This window comes from Nipponia nippon, unplaced genomic scaffold (genome assembly GCF_047370975.1).
Source record: "Nipponia nippon isolate SJK-2023a ecotype South Korea unplaced genomic scaffold, ASM4737097v1 scaffold_12, whole genome shotgun sequence".
In the NCBI taxonomy this organism is placed as follows: Eukaryota; Metazoa; Chordata; class Aves; order Pelecaniformes; family Threskiornithidae; genus Nipponia; species Nipponia nippon.
In genome coordinates, this window is record NW_028262313.1 from 8,417,872 (window position 1) to 8,436,068 (window position 18,197).

At 45.5% G+C, this 18,197-nt stretch overlaps 1 protein-coding gene across 8 annotated transcripts in view; it reads left to right on the top strand.

The window, feature by feature from the left end:
* The window catches only part of NRK (Nik related kinase), a 119,148-nt gene that overhangs the window by 73,777 nt on the left and 27,174 nt on the right, over window positions 1-18,197 (top strand). For all 8 annotated transcript variants that reach the window (XM_087748644.1, XM_087748639.1, XM_087748638.1 and 5 more), the window contains 6 exons: window positions 7,058-7,189; window positions 7,998-8,065; window positions 9,698-9,813; window positions 12,688-12,785; window positions 14,111-14,229; window positions 17,999-18,092. In XM_087748644.1, the coding sequence (XP_087604770.1) occupies window positions 7,058-7,189; window positions 7,998-8,065; window positions 9,698-9,813; window positions 12,688-12,785; window positions 14,111-14,229; window positions 17,999-18,092 (627 nt within the window). The remainder of the gene's footprint in view (window positions 1-7,057; window positions 7,190-7,997; window positions 8,066-9,697; window positions 9,814-12,687; window positions 12,786-14,110; window positions 14,230-17,998; window positions 18,093-18,197) is intronic.

Genomic DNA, 18,197 nt, shown 5'->3' on the forward strand with positions numbered 1-18,197 from the left:
GCTGAACAACCTCAACTCTCTCAGCGTTTCCTTGTAGCAGAGGTGTTCCAGCCCTCTGATCATTTTTGTGGTCCTCCTCTGGACCCACTCCAACAGGTTCGTATCCTTCCTGTGCTGAGGACCCCAGAGCTGAATGCAGTACCTCAGGTGGGGTCTCACCAGAGCGGAGCAGAGGGGCAGAATCACCTCCCTCGCCCTGCTGGCCACGCTCCTTGTGATGCAGCGCAGGATACAGTTGGCTTCCTGGGCTGCGAGCACACACTGCCGGCTCATGTCCAGCTTTTCCTCTACCAGTACCCCCAAGTCCTTCTCCTCAGACTGCTGGCCACGTGGCGGGGGATGCACCCAGGAGACGGTTGGGCTGCGAGCACACGTTGTGGACTCATGTCCAGCTTTTCACCCACCAGCACCCCCAAGTCCTTCTCTGCAGGCCTGCTATCAATCCCTTCATCCCCCAGCCTCTATTGATACTGGGGGTTGCCCCAACCCAAGTGCAGGACCTTGCACTTGGCTTTGTTAAACTTCATGAGGTTCACATGGGCCTACTTCTCAAGCTTGTCCAGGTCCCCCTGGATGGCATCCTGTCCCTCAGGCATGTCAACCACACCACTCAGCTTGGTGTCATCTGAAAACTTGCTGAGAGTGCACTCGATCCCACTGTCTATGTCATTGATGAAGATATTCACAGTACTGGTCCCAATACAGACCCCTGAGGAACACCACTTATCACTGATCTCCATCCAGACATTGAGCTGTTGAGCACTACCCTCTGGGTGTGACCATCCAGCCAATTCCTCGTCCACCAAACAGTCCACCCATCAAATCCATATCTCTCCAATTTAGAGAGAAGGAGATTATGGGGGACCATGTCAAAGTCCTTACAGAAGTCCAGATAGATGACATCCGTAGCTCTTCCCTTGTCCACTGGTATAGCCCTAGGCCACTAGGTTCGTCAGGCAAGACTTGCCCTTGGTGAAGCCATGCTGGCTGTCCCAAATCACCTCCCTGTCCTCCATGTGCCTTAACATAGCTTCTTAGGAGCATCTGTTCCATGATCTTCCCAGGCACAGAGGTGAGGCTGACAGGTCGGTAGTTCCCAGGCTCCTCCTTTCTACCCGTTTTAATAATGGGTGCAATGTTTCTCTTTTTCCAGTCACCAGGAACTTCACCTGACTGCCATGACTTTTCAGATATGATGGAGGGTGACGTGGCAACTACATCAGCCAATTCCCTCAGGACTCTGGGATGCATCTCATCAGGTCCCATAGACTTATGTATGTTCAGGTTCCTCAGGTGATCTCAAACCTGGTCTTCTCTTACAGCGGGAGGGACTTTGTTCCCCCAGTCCCTGTCTTGTGGTCCATCCACTCGAGAGGTGTGGGAAGGGAGGCTGCCAGTGAAGACTGAGGCAAAAGAGTTGTTGAGTACCTCAGCCTTCTCGTCTGTTGTTACCAGTTTGCCAGTCGCATTCATCTGGGGGGTACGCTTTCTTTGGCCTTCCTTTTCTGGCTGACACACCTATAGAAGGCCGCCTTATTATTCCTTGCATCCCTTGCCAAGTTCAGCTCCAGCTGCACCTTGGCCCTCCTGACCCCATCCCTACGCAACCGGGCAGCGTCCCTATACTCTTCTCAAGATACCTGTCCCTGCTTCCGCTGCCTGTGCATTTCCTTCTTGCCCTTTAGTTTGACCAGCAGGTCTCGACTCAGCCATGCTGGTCTCTTGCCTTCCTTTCCTGATTTCTTATGCCTGGGGATCGAGAGCTCTTGTGCTCTATGGAAAGCGTCCTTAAAGATTTGCCAGCTCTGTTCTGCTCCCTTGTCCCTGAGGGCAGCTTCCCGTTGACTAAGTCCTTGAAGAGCTGGAAGTTTGCTTTCCTAAAATTCAGTGTCCTTACTTCATTCTTCACCTGACCCATATCCCTCAGGACTGTGAACTCCACCAGTGCATGATCACTGCAGCCCAGGCTGCCTCGTCTTGACAGCACCGATGAGCTCACTTGAATTGGTGACCATCAGGTCCAGTATCGCATTCCCTTTGGTAGGGCTGTCTATTAGCTGGCTTAAGAAGTTATCCTCCTTGCACTCCAGGAGTCTCCTGGATTGCCTACAGCTCTCCGTGCTACTTCTCCAGTAGATGTCGGGGTGGCTGAAGTCCCCCAGCATGGTATGGATAGTGCCTTAAAAACCATGCCCTCGTTAGCAGCTCCGTATACTGGCCACGTCAAGCTCAGCATGTCCTGAGTCAGCCCTCCTCATAGCACCATTCTCATGCTGTGCCTTTTTCTCGGGCTGTGCTTCGCAAAGCACTCCATAGCTTCTCCTTCCCCAAGAGTCGGGGTCCTCACGGATCAGGCTCCCTGGCTCAGCTCTCCCCTGTCCTTCTGCTTCTGTTTGTGCCCTGGAGCGAATCTGTGGGAGGCAGATAACAGCTGGCTGTTAGCATCTTTAAGTCAAAGCCTCCCTGTGCCTTTGCTGTTCGGGTTGCTGTTTGGTGATGATGGAAGAATCACCGTAGACAGCTGTTGGGAGAGGAAAGGCCCCATTCCACCTGATAGCTTCTACCTGGGAAAATATTTGTGTGTCTTCTCACATCCTTTTTTCCAGGGCCAGTTTGTCATTTCGAGCCATGAGTCGTGTAACCAGGCTGAGTTGATGGCCTGGCTTGTAGCATCAAATCACTGGAAAGCTGGTGCAAGGTCTACAAGAAGGACATTTGTATCTTAGCCTTGGGTAGAGGCTGGCAGCTTCCTTGAGGTGAATATTTCAGCTCTGCAATACAAGTGGGAGAGTCTGTAGTTTCTTGCAGGGCATTTGGGATTCTGCAGGAGCACAGTGGCTGTACAGAGGATAGTCCTGCCCTGTTAAAATGCCACTCCGGGGATGAAAGGAGCTGCGTTCTAGGCTGGCTGCATCACCTAGGACAAGCCACTTCATTCCTTTGCACCCTATCGGTGCTTCTCTGTTTGGTAGTACCTCTCCCAGCTGCCAAGGGGAGTGGTGAGGAATGAAGCAGTATTCATCAACCTCTTTCACAATCCTTGATGGAAACTACACTATAAAAATTATATGCTGTTTAAAGTGATGGTGTTACTTAAGGATAATAACGGCAAGTGATACACAGTTGTTACCGTGTGATTTCACTCCCTGCTGGTAGCTGCCCTGTTACCCACTGACAAGTCACTGCTCCAGCTGACAGAGACCGTGTGGACAGGGAGAAGCTAATCTGTACTCTTACCTGCTGTGTTAGCACGGAGACCAGATGAACTTCAGTGGGTAATTTATAAATCCTCTGAAGGGCTGTGTTTCCTTTTGCTGGTTGGCAGCAGCTGTTGATGCTAATAGCGGCATGTTTGGATATGCTGCCTGCGTTAACTGTAGGAAGTGTTAAAGCAATATGAGTGCTGGGCCAGCTAGTCACCTGGAGATTAAAAGACTCACAGCAATATACTTGTAAAGTTCGATACGTGGGTGCCTTGTTGATTTAAAATAAAAGCGAACTGCGGAGTTACAATTCAAGCTGAATTCATCACAGATGTCTGTGCTGAAGAACTTCCAGCCAGGTTTGTCAGAGAGGGATCATCTGTCATCGCTGCTCTGCTCAGACAAAAATGACTTCTTATTTTAAGCGATCATATTCTGTGAGGTTTTGTGGCACATCCTGTTGCCCAAACCTCTCTCAAAATTATTTCACTGGAAATCTTGACGCAGCCCCTGAGGTGCAAGGAGCATGATTTCTCAGTCTCTTGTATCCTATCAGTCTGGTAAGGGAAATGCGTGATATTACCAGATCAGAGCGTACCATTTCCACCTGTTTTGTACCTGTTTTTGTGTTTCCTGCAGCACGGTAGCAGATCTGGCTCTCTGGTTGTGGTGGTGTGGGATGAGCCGTTCTGGGCTACCTGCAGAATTCCTCGGATGCTTCTTGAACAAAGTCCCTGAGTCTGTTTCTCTGCCTAGTGGCTCCTGCTGCCTGACTAGTGGGGGGATTTAGCTCACATCTGAAACGAACTCCATTTTTTAATTGACTCTGTGGTTTTCCTGTAGGATTTGCTCGCTAGATCTCCTCTATTGTCTGGAGTAATGTGGCTGAAACAGAACAAGAAAGCTAATACTATTAGAAGAACTGGCTGTGCATTAGGTCATGGATTGACCCAGTATCCCAGAGCAGATCTGCTCAGAAGTTTGAGAAAATCTTTTTCCTTATGCTGTTTTGTAACAACAGTTGCACTTATCTACCCCATGTATGTAGACTGAGTTCAAATTAGTAACTTAGGCATCCTCCAAAAAGCAGTGCAGCCTGTCTTTTTAAAACTTCTTGCTCCTAAATCTTTTAAAACTAACTCTAGTAATTGATCTTTTGTACTATATCACCTTATGTTATACTTTCAGGAAGCAAAGGGTCCTTTTTTTTAGCTCTGTTACATGTGCCTTTATGGTTTGAAGACACAGTAGGTAACACACTGTCTACCAGTGCTTGCTGCGCATGAGAGGAGCTGCTGTTCTTTCGGTATTACTTATAATAAAAACAATGTAAGGCTCAAGTCTGAGTAGTTTAGAATCGTTGTTAGGTGTCTTTTTTGAGTCCGTCCCCCCCAAATTATTTTATCTGTAAAACTTAAGGGGAATATCAAACACCGTGATTTTGGGGATTACCTGAGACATTTTTGGCTTGCTGTGGAATCGCAAGGTCTTGTAGGTCCTACAAAAATCATCCCAAAAGCAGGCATCGCTTCTTGGCTTCACAGGGAACCGACGTACTGGTCTCCCTCTGCCCAAAGAAGGTATGTGGGTACCATCTGCAGGGTTGCGATTCACCCAGTCACTTATATCATGATTCAGCAAAGCTCATCTGTGCTTTTAAGCACAAACAGTTTTCCGTTACTCTGCAGGACTCAAAAGCTGGAATTTAGGAAGAAATGTATCTTATTGAAAAAGTGGCAAGGAAACAAAAATCTTTCTGTATTCTGATAATAATACACTTGCTATAAAACCTATTCCTATACCCATGATGAATCATTTCAGGGGAACACTTTGCTGTTGAAATAAGTCTGGTTAACTAAAAACTACTATTAGTGACAATCATGTTGGACAAAAAAGTAGCTTTGACAGAATGAAAGGACATGGATTATGAGATGTTACAGCTGCTGAAAAAGCTATTTTCTGTAAAGGGAGTCAACAGAACATATTGTCCCAAAAAGGCAGAAAAAGCACCTGAATATTTGACTAGGTGAACTTCTGAGGGCTGTTTTTCGACAGCTGACTTTGCTATGCTGGTCTGGGAGCTTGTGATGGGGCATTTGAGTGGATGTTTGGCATCTTTAACTAGTTTTAGAATTACTACCTGTCAATATTTAAGTGATTTTGAACATTGTTCCCATGAAATAATTACTCTTGTAGTTATAGGGAGTTCGTAATAATACTATGTTATTGAAAAGATGTATGCAGTTCTCAGGTACTGTGTTTTACTTTTTAAGACTTGGGAACTGGAGAATTTTATAGACTTGGGCTGATAAATCAATAAAATATTCGTCTGAGTCGTTCTTTGGGGAAACTGAACTGCAGCTGCCTCTGATCTCAATTGCAGTAACTCAATCAGGACACAAGAGTTTGAACTTTGACTCAGACAAAAATTGCCAGCCTCTTTCTTAGGCCTGCAAGTGGTGGGGATGCTGGTCTTGCCGTGTGTTTGAGAAAGAGGTGTCTCCCAGCAGAGGTGTGTTAGCGTGCTGGGGCATGGGCTCCCTCCCGACGCGGGAAGGACGTCAGCCCGTGGCGCTCCTGCCGGCTGCGGGTGTCTCCGGAGAGCCCTGGTCTTGCTTTGCATGGGAGATCTGACAAGATAAAGCACAAAGTGGTATAGCTTCAGGCATTTCTTTAATATTTTTTCTATTTCTGTAACATCAAATTGGTTCTAGCATAGCAATCCCTCAAGACGGGCCCAGCTCACACAGTGTTTCCTTGTGTTCTGTCTCAGTCTTGTGTCCAAGAGGATTTCTCATTTCAGGGAGGATCAGTACATTCAGTTGACATTTTTAGCTCTCTGCCTTTCTTCCCCTTTGGAAGACGCTGGTGTAACAGATCATTAGTATGTAGAATTTAAGGGACCTTTCCGTCTTTTCTCTTTTCTCCCCCCCCCGCCCCCCTTTTAGTTACAGAAAGAGTCAGAGGACCAAATTTTGAGTATTCTAGCTTGAGTTTTACACTGCTCACTTGTTCCCTTGGACTGAAGACTTTGTAAGGAAACGATTTGATTTCTTCCCCTCCCCCTGCCCCCCACCATGATTAGGGCATTTGCTATCCTAGGGCTCTAATTTGGTACCTTTGAAGATACCTTTTAAACACAGGCAGTCGCAATGGGAGCACCGGGACATGACTACTCATGAGGTGTAGTCTGAGCATAGTTTCTTATTTCTTTCTTACTGCATTGTCAAGTTTGATTTCCACCACCCCCCCCCCCCCCCCCCAAGTAATTGGAAAAATCTGTTACAGAGGAGGGCCAGGGCACCCTCATAACCACTGGAGAGTTCAAAGTGCTTCCAGCTGGCAGTTTGTCTCCATTGACTCTAGGTTGGTGGTGGGCTTGCAAAGACCAGTTTGGAAGCCAGCATCTGACTTAGGGGAGGTGGGTTCCCCCGGTGGTTATAACATCTAAATTCTGAAATGGAAGCTTTGGTCAGCTTTGAATGAAATATACTTACTCAACAGTAATTTTTGCGCCATCCGGTTAACTAGTTTGCTGTGCATTGCTAATGAGCTATTAGGTTCTCCACAGATTTTAAGAAGGGGAGAGATATATGTACAGCATAGATGTTTTTACTGTTTCTTTTTGTTGTACCCTTCACCTTGAAATATTTGTGCCTAACATGCTAATATGCTGGAAACTAATAACTTAATTCACAGTGAACAACGTGAGTAGGGCTGTGTCCAAAGACAATACTCCTTGTACGTTTACTAAAAATTTGATCTCGCAAACAGAACCATTGATATCTGTTGAGATTGGGACCTGTTACATAGGCAGGGAAGTACAATTCAACGTGTATTTCCTTTGTTTCAAGTGTGAAAATTTCCGGGCTAGTAAGGATGTGTACCACAGCGGTTCACTGTCGGACATGGTGACAACACCCCTCAGCCCTGTGCAGGATGACGTATTCTGGAACGCGAGTCAAAACGAAGAACAACCCCCAAAGGTAAGTGAAACTTGGGGTGTTTGGCACTGTTGGTGGTTAATAGCACTCCACTCTGTTCCCCTGCGCTGTGTAGTATCCATCCTCTGGGCTTCATGAAACTCAGTGAAAATCCCATTGCTTGTACATTAACTGGGTCTCACTAATCTAGAAAGAAGATATGAATTTTTAAGCAGGTCAGTGTTCTGATGAGCACTGCGAATGCAGATACCCTTCTTTTGTTAGACCAACTATTTGTGGCTGCCCTTTCTGTGAAAAATCTGGCCTGTTGCAGAAAAGCTCATTAGTTTCTGTAGTTCAAGTGATGGTGTGTTTCTCTTTTTAACAGAATTTCTAAGAACAAGTACAAGAATATTTGTGTGGGGATGTGTATGTGCGTGCATGCGTGTATTCATTTTATTACTTGGCAGCTGAGGGGGGGGGTGTGTGTGTCTCTATTCCCCCAGCCCTTTGATAGCAACATAAGGTAATCCACCACCTAGGGAAAGCTGCATTAAGTGACTGCAGATGTGTTTCCCTGTCTGCTTTAAATATTGACCAAGAATAATGCTGACTCTAGGGAAAGGTGCAAACCGCTTGCAGTCTGCACCCTGATAGATTGCACAAGCTTCGAGCAAATTGGAAGCACCTGCTGCTGACTTGCAGCTTCCAGTATTGATATCATGGAAGACCTCTCCACAGGTCCCACTCAAGCATTATTCATTTATGTTGGTTAGTCTTATTTTTGCATTGATACTGGGTAAGCATTAGGTTTATTAACTAAGTCTAAAATATCAGTAGCAACCTTAAAACATTTGATTAAATCTTTAAGGTTCCAGAAAGGACAACCTCTAAATTTTACAGCAAGGATCAGCCTGGCCATCAGAGATGCCTTTCAAGGTAAGCTCTTAAGCGTTTTATGCTTATACTAATGCTGATTTATCGTCAATAGGAAAACTAAAGTAAATTCATTAAAGACAAAGCCATAACCTCAGTAACACCAAAACTGACATGGGTTCATATCTCATTTAACAGCAGTTACAATTATTTTGTCTTCTCAGTCAGTGTGTCCACAAAAATAACTAACCAAACCTCCTGATGTGAAACCTGAAAGAACTGTCTAAGCCAGCTTCCTTTTAATGATTGGCATAACTGTTTTAAAGAGAAACAAGAGAAACTCTTGTAGATCTTCTCCTCCTTTTCAGGCAAGGTAGTTCTGTATTCTGGTGGAAAGCAGTGTTTTTAATATATAAGGGCTGTTCCGTCTGTAAAAATAATTCCTGCAATGAGTCGTTTCATTTGCTTCAGCCTGTTTCGCATGCCCGACTGGGTTGCATGCAGGTTGTGTGTCCGTTTCCCAGTTAACGGGCAGCATGTTGTGCAGTCATTTAACTTCTTGGGATTTGGTGATGCTTTACTTGCCCTTCATGTTAGAGTAAGCGGCTGCTGAAGGTGCAGGTTACTTGAGATCCAAACCTGTTGGCACTGGTGATGGCAGGTGGGAGCGGTGCTGGTCAGGGCTGCCTGGATGCTCTGCATCAGCACCGGTGCCATTGGTTTCAAAGGAAAGTTAGGTGCCTGGATACTTAGGGGAGTGTGGGTCTGGCCCTAGCTCCCTGTATAGGCACTTACAGCTTGTGAAGCTTGTGCCTGTAGCTTTGTTTTGCCTGGTAGTAGCTTGAACAGGCCAATATGTTGTCTGCAGATGTATCTTGACTATTTTGGCAGTCTGCCCTTAAGGCTAGTGTACTTTTTTCATATTCCAGGAGGAACGACCAAGGATGCAGAGAGCCCAGCAATAAAGGGTAGCCCCCCCCCCCCAGGATGTCTAATCAGGGAGCATAATGCTGTGAGAAGCGAGGGTTGGAGAGATTTGAAAGGGAAGTAGATTTAGCTAGTATAACAAAATTATGTGCAGCGCTTCTGATGAGCCCGAGTCAGAAACATCATCTGAAATAATTTTCAAGTGAAATCAAGCCCTAAATGGTCTCTACTTAGGAATTATAGGAGGCAAAGCAGAAAAGAAACATGTAAGTAAACCACAGTGTTACGAGTGAGTGGCTTCTGAGCCTGGGTTTCTGGGTGAGCCACTGTTTTACTTCACAAGCTTGGCAGCTTGTTTCACTCTCCGATGCGTTCCTTTCTCCATCGATAAGTGGGTGATGATGTATCTTCTATGAGGGTACTGGAGCAAGTTTCGTTATTTGTAAAAGCCATGAGATTTTGGAATCAGAAGCGACACGGATCTGAAGAGGCCAAGGGAAAAGTACACATAGTATGATATTTTGTAATATCAGGGAATCTCTGTAACCTCCGAGAATGACTGCCCAGAGGAAACTTTCCCCTCCGTCATCTTCTCTCACTACTGGGTGGCCCTGCTTGGAGCAGCAATGACTATAAATTTTTTGTTTATCAGGAGTATTATATCATACAGTAACAGCAGGGAACTCGATTTAGTGGCCTAGGAGGTCCATTCCAGTCTGTGTTCCTGCATGCAAGATAGTCTGATCTGCTTTATGTCTTTCTGTTCAGTAACACTCATCAGTCGTCCCCCGGGGGACATGCTCTGAAGCTAAACAGCAGCAGCAGCACTCCTGGCAACATCCAGTGGGAGATGGGATCTCATCAGAGCAGCCGGTCAACCTCAGGTGATTCCCAAGTCAAACATTCATCAGTCAAAATGTGCAAAATTCCTATCACGTGAAATGGGCTTCTGCAGGGTGTCAAGTGCTGTGTTGCAAATGGGATATCTTTTTTAACGATGTCTTCTGGTGATAGGCTTTTGAAAGCCCTCTGGATTTTATGGTTCCATGTTCCTAAAATATGAACGCTTCCTCTTTTGAGTCAAAAAGTGACTGTGAACATATTTCCATATAGAAAATTTGAATTGCCTCAATCAAGAATTGAAAAAAATCAGTTCTGTTGCACTTACTGACACCATTGAAACTCAGCAGAGCCAACAATACAGGCATACAGATGTAATTCAATACTAACGTTCACCCCTTGGCATTTTCTGCATAACCATATGCTGCTTTTTTGCATTGCCTACTGATAAGATGATACAGATGAGCAGTTGCTGTACACTAATATTTCTGCACTCTAATAATGTTCTGGCTGAAGGAAGGGTAAGACTTTCTGTACAGCTCCTTATGAAACATTCCTCCAATATTCTTTTATTTGCAGAAGGGTAGTGGAACTGAAAAAAAAAAAAAGGCGAAAGAAGTTAAAAGGTAGAGATAGCCTCATCCAATTTAAGCAAAGTGCAGCTTTGTAAGCTATCTTGGTATCGCTGGCGGTGGTGTAGGAACGCAGTGGGCTTGCTCATGGTTGTGCAGATTTTTTTGCAGTACCAGACTGGTTTGTGAGACATGTCCTGAGGTTCTGGCAGGTGGGGACACGGAGCAGAAGTGGGCAGCTTTGTTCCTCTATTGTTATTCCTAGGGGCGTTTTCTGTGGGTCAATTGTAGGGCAATTTCTTGTGTAGCTCCTTGCAAAGCAGTGGTGTGTTACCACGCTTTGCAGCCAGGTTAACTACTAAAGATGGGGGACGTGGGGAATCACGTGCAATTTGAAGCAGGGTGGATGCTAAAAGTGTTCTCAAACCACACCAGGGAGCTGCTGAGGTAATTTATTTTTAAACTGAGGCTCACATAGTTAATTTGCAAGCCCTTGATAAATGAAGAGCAAATTGCTTATTTATTACACTTACACAATCAAGCCAGTTTTGCTTTCGCTAACTACACAGAATAGGAAGCTCTGCTTCAAGAGAAATCCAAAGCACACTTTAAACTGCTTGGGTTTTGTTTCTTTTTGCTCTTATGTCATTTTATGTTTGAATAACAGCATGGAGACGAACAATGTGCAACAGCCCAGCTCAACTTTGCAACGTCTGCGTGATGTGTAACTCCTGTGCTATTTTGGCATGGGGAAATGAAAACCTCACCAGCAATGGAAAGAATAGAAAACCTCCCTTGTGGTTTAAACTGTCTCCTTGGGTTCTTAAGTGTCATTAAATTACAGCTAGTTCTGGCATATGGTGTTCCAGAAAGAGTTTGTTGCTTTCTCAAACCCACAGGGATAATGAATTGGGCAGGAAAGGGCTATAAATACTTTAAAGCTAATACTTCTGCTGAGTTGCTTAGGTACTCATTGACCAATAAGGAATTCTGAATTTTAAAAGCTTTGCAAAATGCATGAATACACGAAGCCATTCTGATAAAACTATCTGAATTACCAAATACGAATCCTAATTTGTGTGGGCTTGAATTCTCCCCCCTTAACTTGCGAGGAGTCCTGTTGGTAGCAGCGGGATAGTCATGAGAGAAATTGCTCGACGAGGTAGACGTTGAGCTGGCTAGTGTGTCCTCCTGGCAGGGCGAGGGCACATCTGCCTTCCCTCCCTTCACTTGTATCAGGAATTGTCTGCAGAAGACAGCATCTCTCCAAGGCTGCTTTTGCTCTTCCTAGGTAGCTTTGTGGGCAGTGGGGGCATTGAAAAGGAAGATTCGCTTAATTACTTGCAAGCATCCCTCCTAACATGGCATCAGCACGTGCAGATGGACTCCAGCTCCTCTAGTCTTCTTTGCTTGAGTATTCAATAGCTGCGCAAGCACGGTGGCAAGCGTAGGTCCCCAAGCCACCTGGGAGGGAAGCAGAGTGCCGCAGCTTCCTTGCTACCTGTTCCTGACCTTGGGCCCGCGGCGGGGGCCAGTTCTCTCTGCAAAAATGCAGGCTGTTATTACCTACTTCCCCACGGTGCAGAGTGCAAGTGGGAGCTGAGAAGTGACTCTCTGTGTGCCCCGAGGGAAGCAGGGGCTGGAAAAATGGTTCTCCCTGTGCTGCCATGGGAAGCAGTGAATCCTCTTCTGCTTTTAGCTTGACCCCATGCTCATGAGTGAAGTTTAGTGCAGCTGTTTGCCCCCAGCCCACTTGGGTTTAGAGAATGGGATCCTTTAGATTGTTGTTGTGCAACAGTTTTATGAAGGCCAAATCTTGGCACCACGTCTGTTTGCTCGTGAAAGTGTGCATGGGGGGGGGCTAGGCTCTTGTAGCCTCTCCCTGACCCCTGTCTGCAGTTTCAGGATTATAGCTGGGTGGCACCTTCTGTGCTGGAATATACCCGGCAGTTGCTGATATGATGAGCTGTCTCCCCTCAAGAAGAGGATTAGAGGAAGGGAATAGCATGCCCTCACCCTTTTCCCTTGCAAGCTGCCTTCCAATCCATGGAACTGTTGCTGGTGTGCAGTGGGAGTATGTTGCCAAGGTTTTGGTCTGCTTGTCTTACTCTTGCAGCGTTAAACTGCACCAGTATTGATTTATATACATAATATTGTGGCATCCAGAACCACTGGGAAACAAGCAACAAGATTTCCCTTTGCAACAAAGAAAAAAGAAGTTTGTCAGCAGAGGCTGGTGTCTGCTTTGGGTGGTAACTGTATGTGCTTGTCTTACTGGTCCCCTCTCTCGCTCTGCTGCACATGCAATTAAAAAAAGCAACTTTTTTTTCTTCTTCCCCCCCCCAGGGAATCCAGGACCGGCCAATGCAGAGAACGCTTTGTCCCAGAACCACTTGCAGCTGCATAAGAAGTCTGAAAAAGTTTCTTATCCAGGCCAGATTGCAGTAGGTTCTTTTAAATCCACTGATATTTTTGACTTGTTCATAGTTTTCACTGAGGGCATGTCTATGCAGACAGCTGCTCTGTTGGTGCTTGAGTTTGGTAGCTAATGAGTCCATCTGAGAGGCCGCGTGGGGCTGGCTTGAGCTTACTGCTGCGTTAACGTGTCTCATCAGCTTTCAGTCCAGGTCTGTCTTGTGTCCAGCTCAGGTTGTCGGCAGAGAGTTCAGTTTTCCTGAACCTGCTTGATCATAAATCTTTAGAAAGGAAGGATGTGTCTTTAATATTTCAGGAAGTCAGTGATCACTTGTCATGCAACCCAGAAGTGAAGACCGTGCCTGTGGCTTGTGCAAATATCCAGTGTGTAACTGCCTGGAATATGTGCTACCAGGCTGTGACACACTCAAGACTGTCCTGGCTCTCCCTTTGCTGACGTGCCACTGATGGAAAGGATGATTGCTACTCCTCTGTCTTATTTACTGAGGCATTTCTTTTCTTCGGTGGTGTTTTTTGTGGGGGAGAGAAGAGGGGATTGCCTATCAGACAACTGGATCTCACGGTGCCTTGTGCAAGAGCTCATACGTGGGATGTTTGGCATTTTAAAAGTTTGTGGTATGCTTGGCAATTTAAAACTTTGCAGGCAGGCCTGGGTGGCTCCAGGGGATGCAGAGCCAGGCAGCAGGGGACAGTGGCAGCTTACCAGAGCCCCCAGCCCCTCCTGGCTTGTCAGGGACTGGAGGTTTGAAGAAGATTCTGTGTTTAGGCCATTGCCAGCCATTTGGGAGGCCTATATACGAGTTCCCATAGGACTGGGGGGTGTAACTGCCCTGTGGGTGGGAGCCATGGCTGTGTTGGTATTGCCCTTTCCAGCCCAAAGGTGCTTTGTACCCGGTCTGCGCGGGCACAGCCTGTGCTCAGGCACGGCCCCGCAAGCCTCAAGGTAGTCCAGGGCTGGGAGGAAACTCAGGCCGGTGTGATCCCTTAGTCCTGATGCAGAGCACTCCTTTTCTTGTGCAAAAAAAGGAGGTACTTCTGTGCTCCTGCAAAGTGCGAGGATTGAATCATAAATACTTGAGAGTCAAAATAACATACTGACTAAAGTTAGTCACCTTTCACCTTTTAGGAAAACCAGGTATTTTGGCTTAGGTCACTTTCCTGTGTGAAACACCCGCTTGTGATGGCCCAACAAAAGCATCAACTTCCTAATAAAGCTTTTTTCGGTATGGAAGTGACAATAACTGTATTTGCTGGGACAGTAAAACACTGCACATGCTGTTCAGCCATGGGTTCTTCCATGAGAAAAAAAATCAACTGAGTTTTCTTTACTCAGAGTCCAGGCTCCTTTGCCAAGGGGAAGGACAGTGCCAACTCACTCTTAAAAGCAGCAGACTATTCCTCATCAAGTGATGAAGTCAGCAGCAGTGATGAAGATGACATGAATCACACAAGGTTGGCTTGATTTTTTTTTTTTTTTAATTATTTTCTTCCTTTTTATTACACACTTTTGAATATCTGGAAAAAGTTGGCATACATAAATACTACCCTCCCCTATGAAGTTACTATCAGTCATTTATGTCAGTTGTAATTAAGCAGTTTAATCGCACTATAATGAATTCCCGGGGGTGAATGTTTGCTCCATCAGATGTATGCAGTGTAATAAGCTTTGATGACTTGCTGCCCTGGGACAATGAGGAAATGTCTCATTTTAACTGAATATCAGTAGGTAGTGCTTTTATAGAGATTACTTCACATTGATCTACCTTTAAATGGAATTTTTGAAAGAAAAAAGGAGAGGGCAAGAAAACTGTACACCTTCATGCTAAATACAGGTTACAGTGGAAGAAAGCAAGGCAGACATGACCCTTGTATTCAGATAGTCTGCTCGCTCCAGGAGAAATAATTACCACTGAAAAGCTGATTCCTTCACCAGGGCTGTTTATAAAGAGGGGATAGTGTAAGCAGGGTTTTTTGGTTGGTTTTTTTTTGTAAAATTTGCTGTATTTTTAGTATTGTTATTCTGCACAATTGCTGTGATTGCTAGATGATGCTGTGGCTTGTACCAAGCTGATCTCACCTGAACTGTTTCTCTCTAGCTTTCCAGTTTCTCTTGTTGATTTTGTGACTGACATCTTGTGGTGTTTTACCTGTCATGCAAAATGTGTCTTCTGCTGAGAAATAATGGAACGTGAATAGCTTGCTAGTCCAAGTGAAAGAGAGTCGTGGCATCAGCTGGCCAGCCCTGCTGTTTGGAACAGCAAACAGGATTATTTTTTTAGCATTGATGAATGAAAGTTCTGATTTTCTTGCAAAGAGACTTCAGTTTATTTCAAGTTCTAGGCTTTACTTTGAGGTGCCTCACAGGGCCACAGAGCTCTCTGGGACGGGGCTCTTGCTCATCGGACGTATTTGCACGTGCAGTTTTGTCACCCTTCAGGAAGCGATGCACGGTTTTGTAGCACCGTTGGCAAGCTGTTGCGCTGGCCTGGTACCAGTCCTTTCCCCTGTGCTGCTCTGAAGAAGGTAGAGCTTTTGTGCCTGCATCTGCTCCTGACTTGCATTTCTGAAGTTCATTTTCAAAGCTGAGGGATGAGGAGGGAGAATGTTAAAAATCTTGTAGCTTATTCAGTGCACCTGAAAGAGCTGTCTTTTTACTGTAATGCCTTTATTTTCTTACTACTCCTCTTCCAAACCACCTTATTCTGATCTGTAAAAAAGTTTTATTCACTCTAGGTCATAGAATTCATCCTAGACCTCAGAAAGACTCTACGTAAAAATATGGATTTGCCCTGTAGCAATGACTTTGCTGTGTAAGTGTTAGATTGCTGTGATCCTTGCATGCTGTAATGATTTGAAGGAGTGGTATCACTGCCTTTGGAAGTCTGCATGTGGTGTTTGCAATTCCTCTGTGTGCAAGATCCACCAGTCCTCCAGAGCAATGGAATCAGCAGGATGATCCCTGTCAGGTTTGCTTTCCTGTGCACACAGCCACCACAAGAACTCCTGTAAAATCAAAAGTATAATCTTGTGTATTAACAAACTCCCTTCACCTCAGCTGAACGTCATTTATATTAAAAGATAGATACTTTGGGAAATATATCCTGATTACTACCGAGTAAAGAGCAAAAAGGATAGTGATCAAAGTGAAGGCAGCAGCCAGCATTGGAACTTTGCATATTCTGGATAAAGTGAAGGTTTTTGTTTTTGTTGCTCTCTAAAGCATGTGAATGCAGGCTCTGAAGCCCCTTGCAGTCTGTAGGAGTGTTTCTGTGTGGGCTTTCGCTGAGACACCTTGGGCTAAGTTTTAGTTGGCTACTGAAAACGATCCGTGTTTTCTTGTTCTTGCCTGGGCTGTGGAACAGCTTTTGATGTCCACGCTCCAGCTTTCATGGAGGTGCCCAGTAGGACTAGACTTGGGACATGCACATATGCAAGAGAAGGAGCTTCGTATTCCCTTGGACGAATCCTGTTAACCATCCTGAGAAGGCTCATTTCTGAGGAAGCCAGGACTAAGGGCAGCTGTCTTTCAGCAGTAAAACAACTTTTGCTCTTGTTTATCTTTCCAGTGGGATGAGCCAGAACTCTTCCTCACACGCTCCAGGTTTTTGTTTTAAGGAAAGGATGTCAGCGTATGTGATCCAGCATCTTACCTGCTTGTATGGCATCTCTATTCCATTGATGCTAATTTCTGCTGCTCTGCTGAGAGTGCTTCCTCCTCCGATGCCTGCAGCATTCACAGTCCCCTAAAGCCCTGAGTTTCCTGGGACTCGTATTACATAATTCACTTTCCTCTCTCTGCTCTTTATATGCTGTTCCCTGCCAAAATTTGAACAAGGTGGGTGCAGGTGTGTGCTTGGCTAGGAATTACTTTCTCCCCCTAATAAGTGGGAGGTTGACATCATTTAAAATCAGCTGCTGCTTGCTTGCCTGATAAGAACAGGTCCTTGCACTCACCTTTGATCCTACTCTATATCTTGCCATTCCTTCTAAGTTTACTATGCAGATATTTACCCCCACAGAAGGGGGGAGGGACCCAAAACCAAACAGTAAACAACAACAACAACAAAAAAATCCACAAACACTGCTCCTTCACAACCATCTTAAGTTGGTAGCTCTCTTGTCAAACCTTCTTTGTTATCGCACTGGGCAGCATTTTTAAAAAAAAAAAAGAAAAAACCAACGACCAAACCCTTACACTCTCCTACCAGTTGTGGCGTAGCACTGTAGAGCCCTTTGCACCAGCATCCTGAATCCAGTCAGTTTTATAATTACTGGAAAGGAGGCAGAAATGTAACAGGCTTAAATGGATTGCAGTAAAAAATAAATGAATATAAATAAGTAGAATAAATAATGTGGGGTGGAAATGAACAGAAATGGGGCCAGAGCCTCACTGACAAGAGTTTGAGGCAGTTCCACTTGGGTGAAAAAGTTTAAAATGCAAAGATACAGTTGGTTGTGTAGGAAGTAATGGTATGCTGGGGTATATCACAACAGATGCTTGCCTTGTTCTTACTCTTTCTTTAGGGATCTGCTTTTGGTCGCTGTTTAAGACAGGGTGCTGGGCTAGGTGGGCTTTTGGCCCCAGCCAGTCCAGCAGCTCTTACGTTCTTTTGTCTCTGTGTGCGCTGGGCAACGTTTTCTTTGTTTCTTTGTACGTAAGGTGAGGATGTCCGTGTTTCAGGGCCTGATTCACAGTATGAAATTCCGGTGTAGCCTGTCCCAGTAGGCACTGGCAGAGAGGTCCCTGATACCAGCATACAGCGGAGCGTTGGCTCTCCCCTGTGCAAGTGCAGCTGATGCTCTTTCTCTGGAGAGCAGGGTGGCTCATAATGGCACCCCACAGGGTAGTGTACGAGGGGAAACAGGAGAAGTTTTGAAGTAGGCACTTCTCAAGTGACAGCTTGAAGGACCAGCTCTCTCTTGCCTGAGCTATACAGTGTCTGAAAAATGATGGGTGAAATGCAGGGATGCTTTCTGTCGAGGTGGGGAGAGCTTCCTGCTCTCCGTGAGTGGTCCTCAGCCTTGAGTCCGTTCAGGCACATCCACAGACTAATCAGCTTGCTTTTGTAGAAGAACCTTTAAGTGTAACTAGTGAATGTTAATTATGCTCACTTTTGAACATGTATATGTGGGGTTTTTTGCTTTTTGAGTTTTTTGGGCTCTTTTTTTTTTTCTTTTTTCCCTGAAGTAGTTCTGTTCATTAATTGGAGTTTGTTACCAGGCAACCGCTAAGCAGTAGAGTGGCAGATTTCTCAAGGACGAGCGTACCAGATGGAATTGAACTGAAACCCCAAAGCACCGTTGCAGAACAGAAGGTAATTTGGCCATTTGTAAGGGGGTGGGTGCGGTGGGAGGGAGTCAGGTCGTTAATGTGCATGATAAACGCTGTATCCGTTTCTTCTCAGCAGCATTTTCACTCT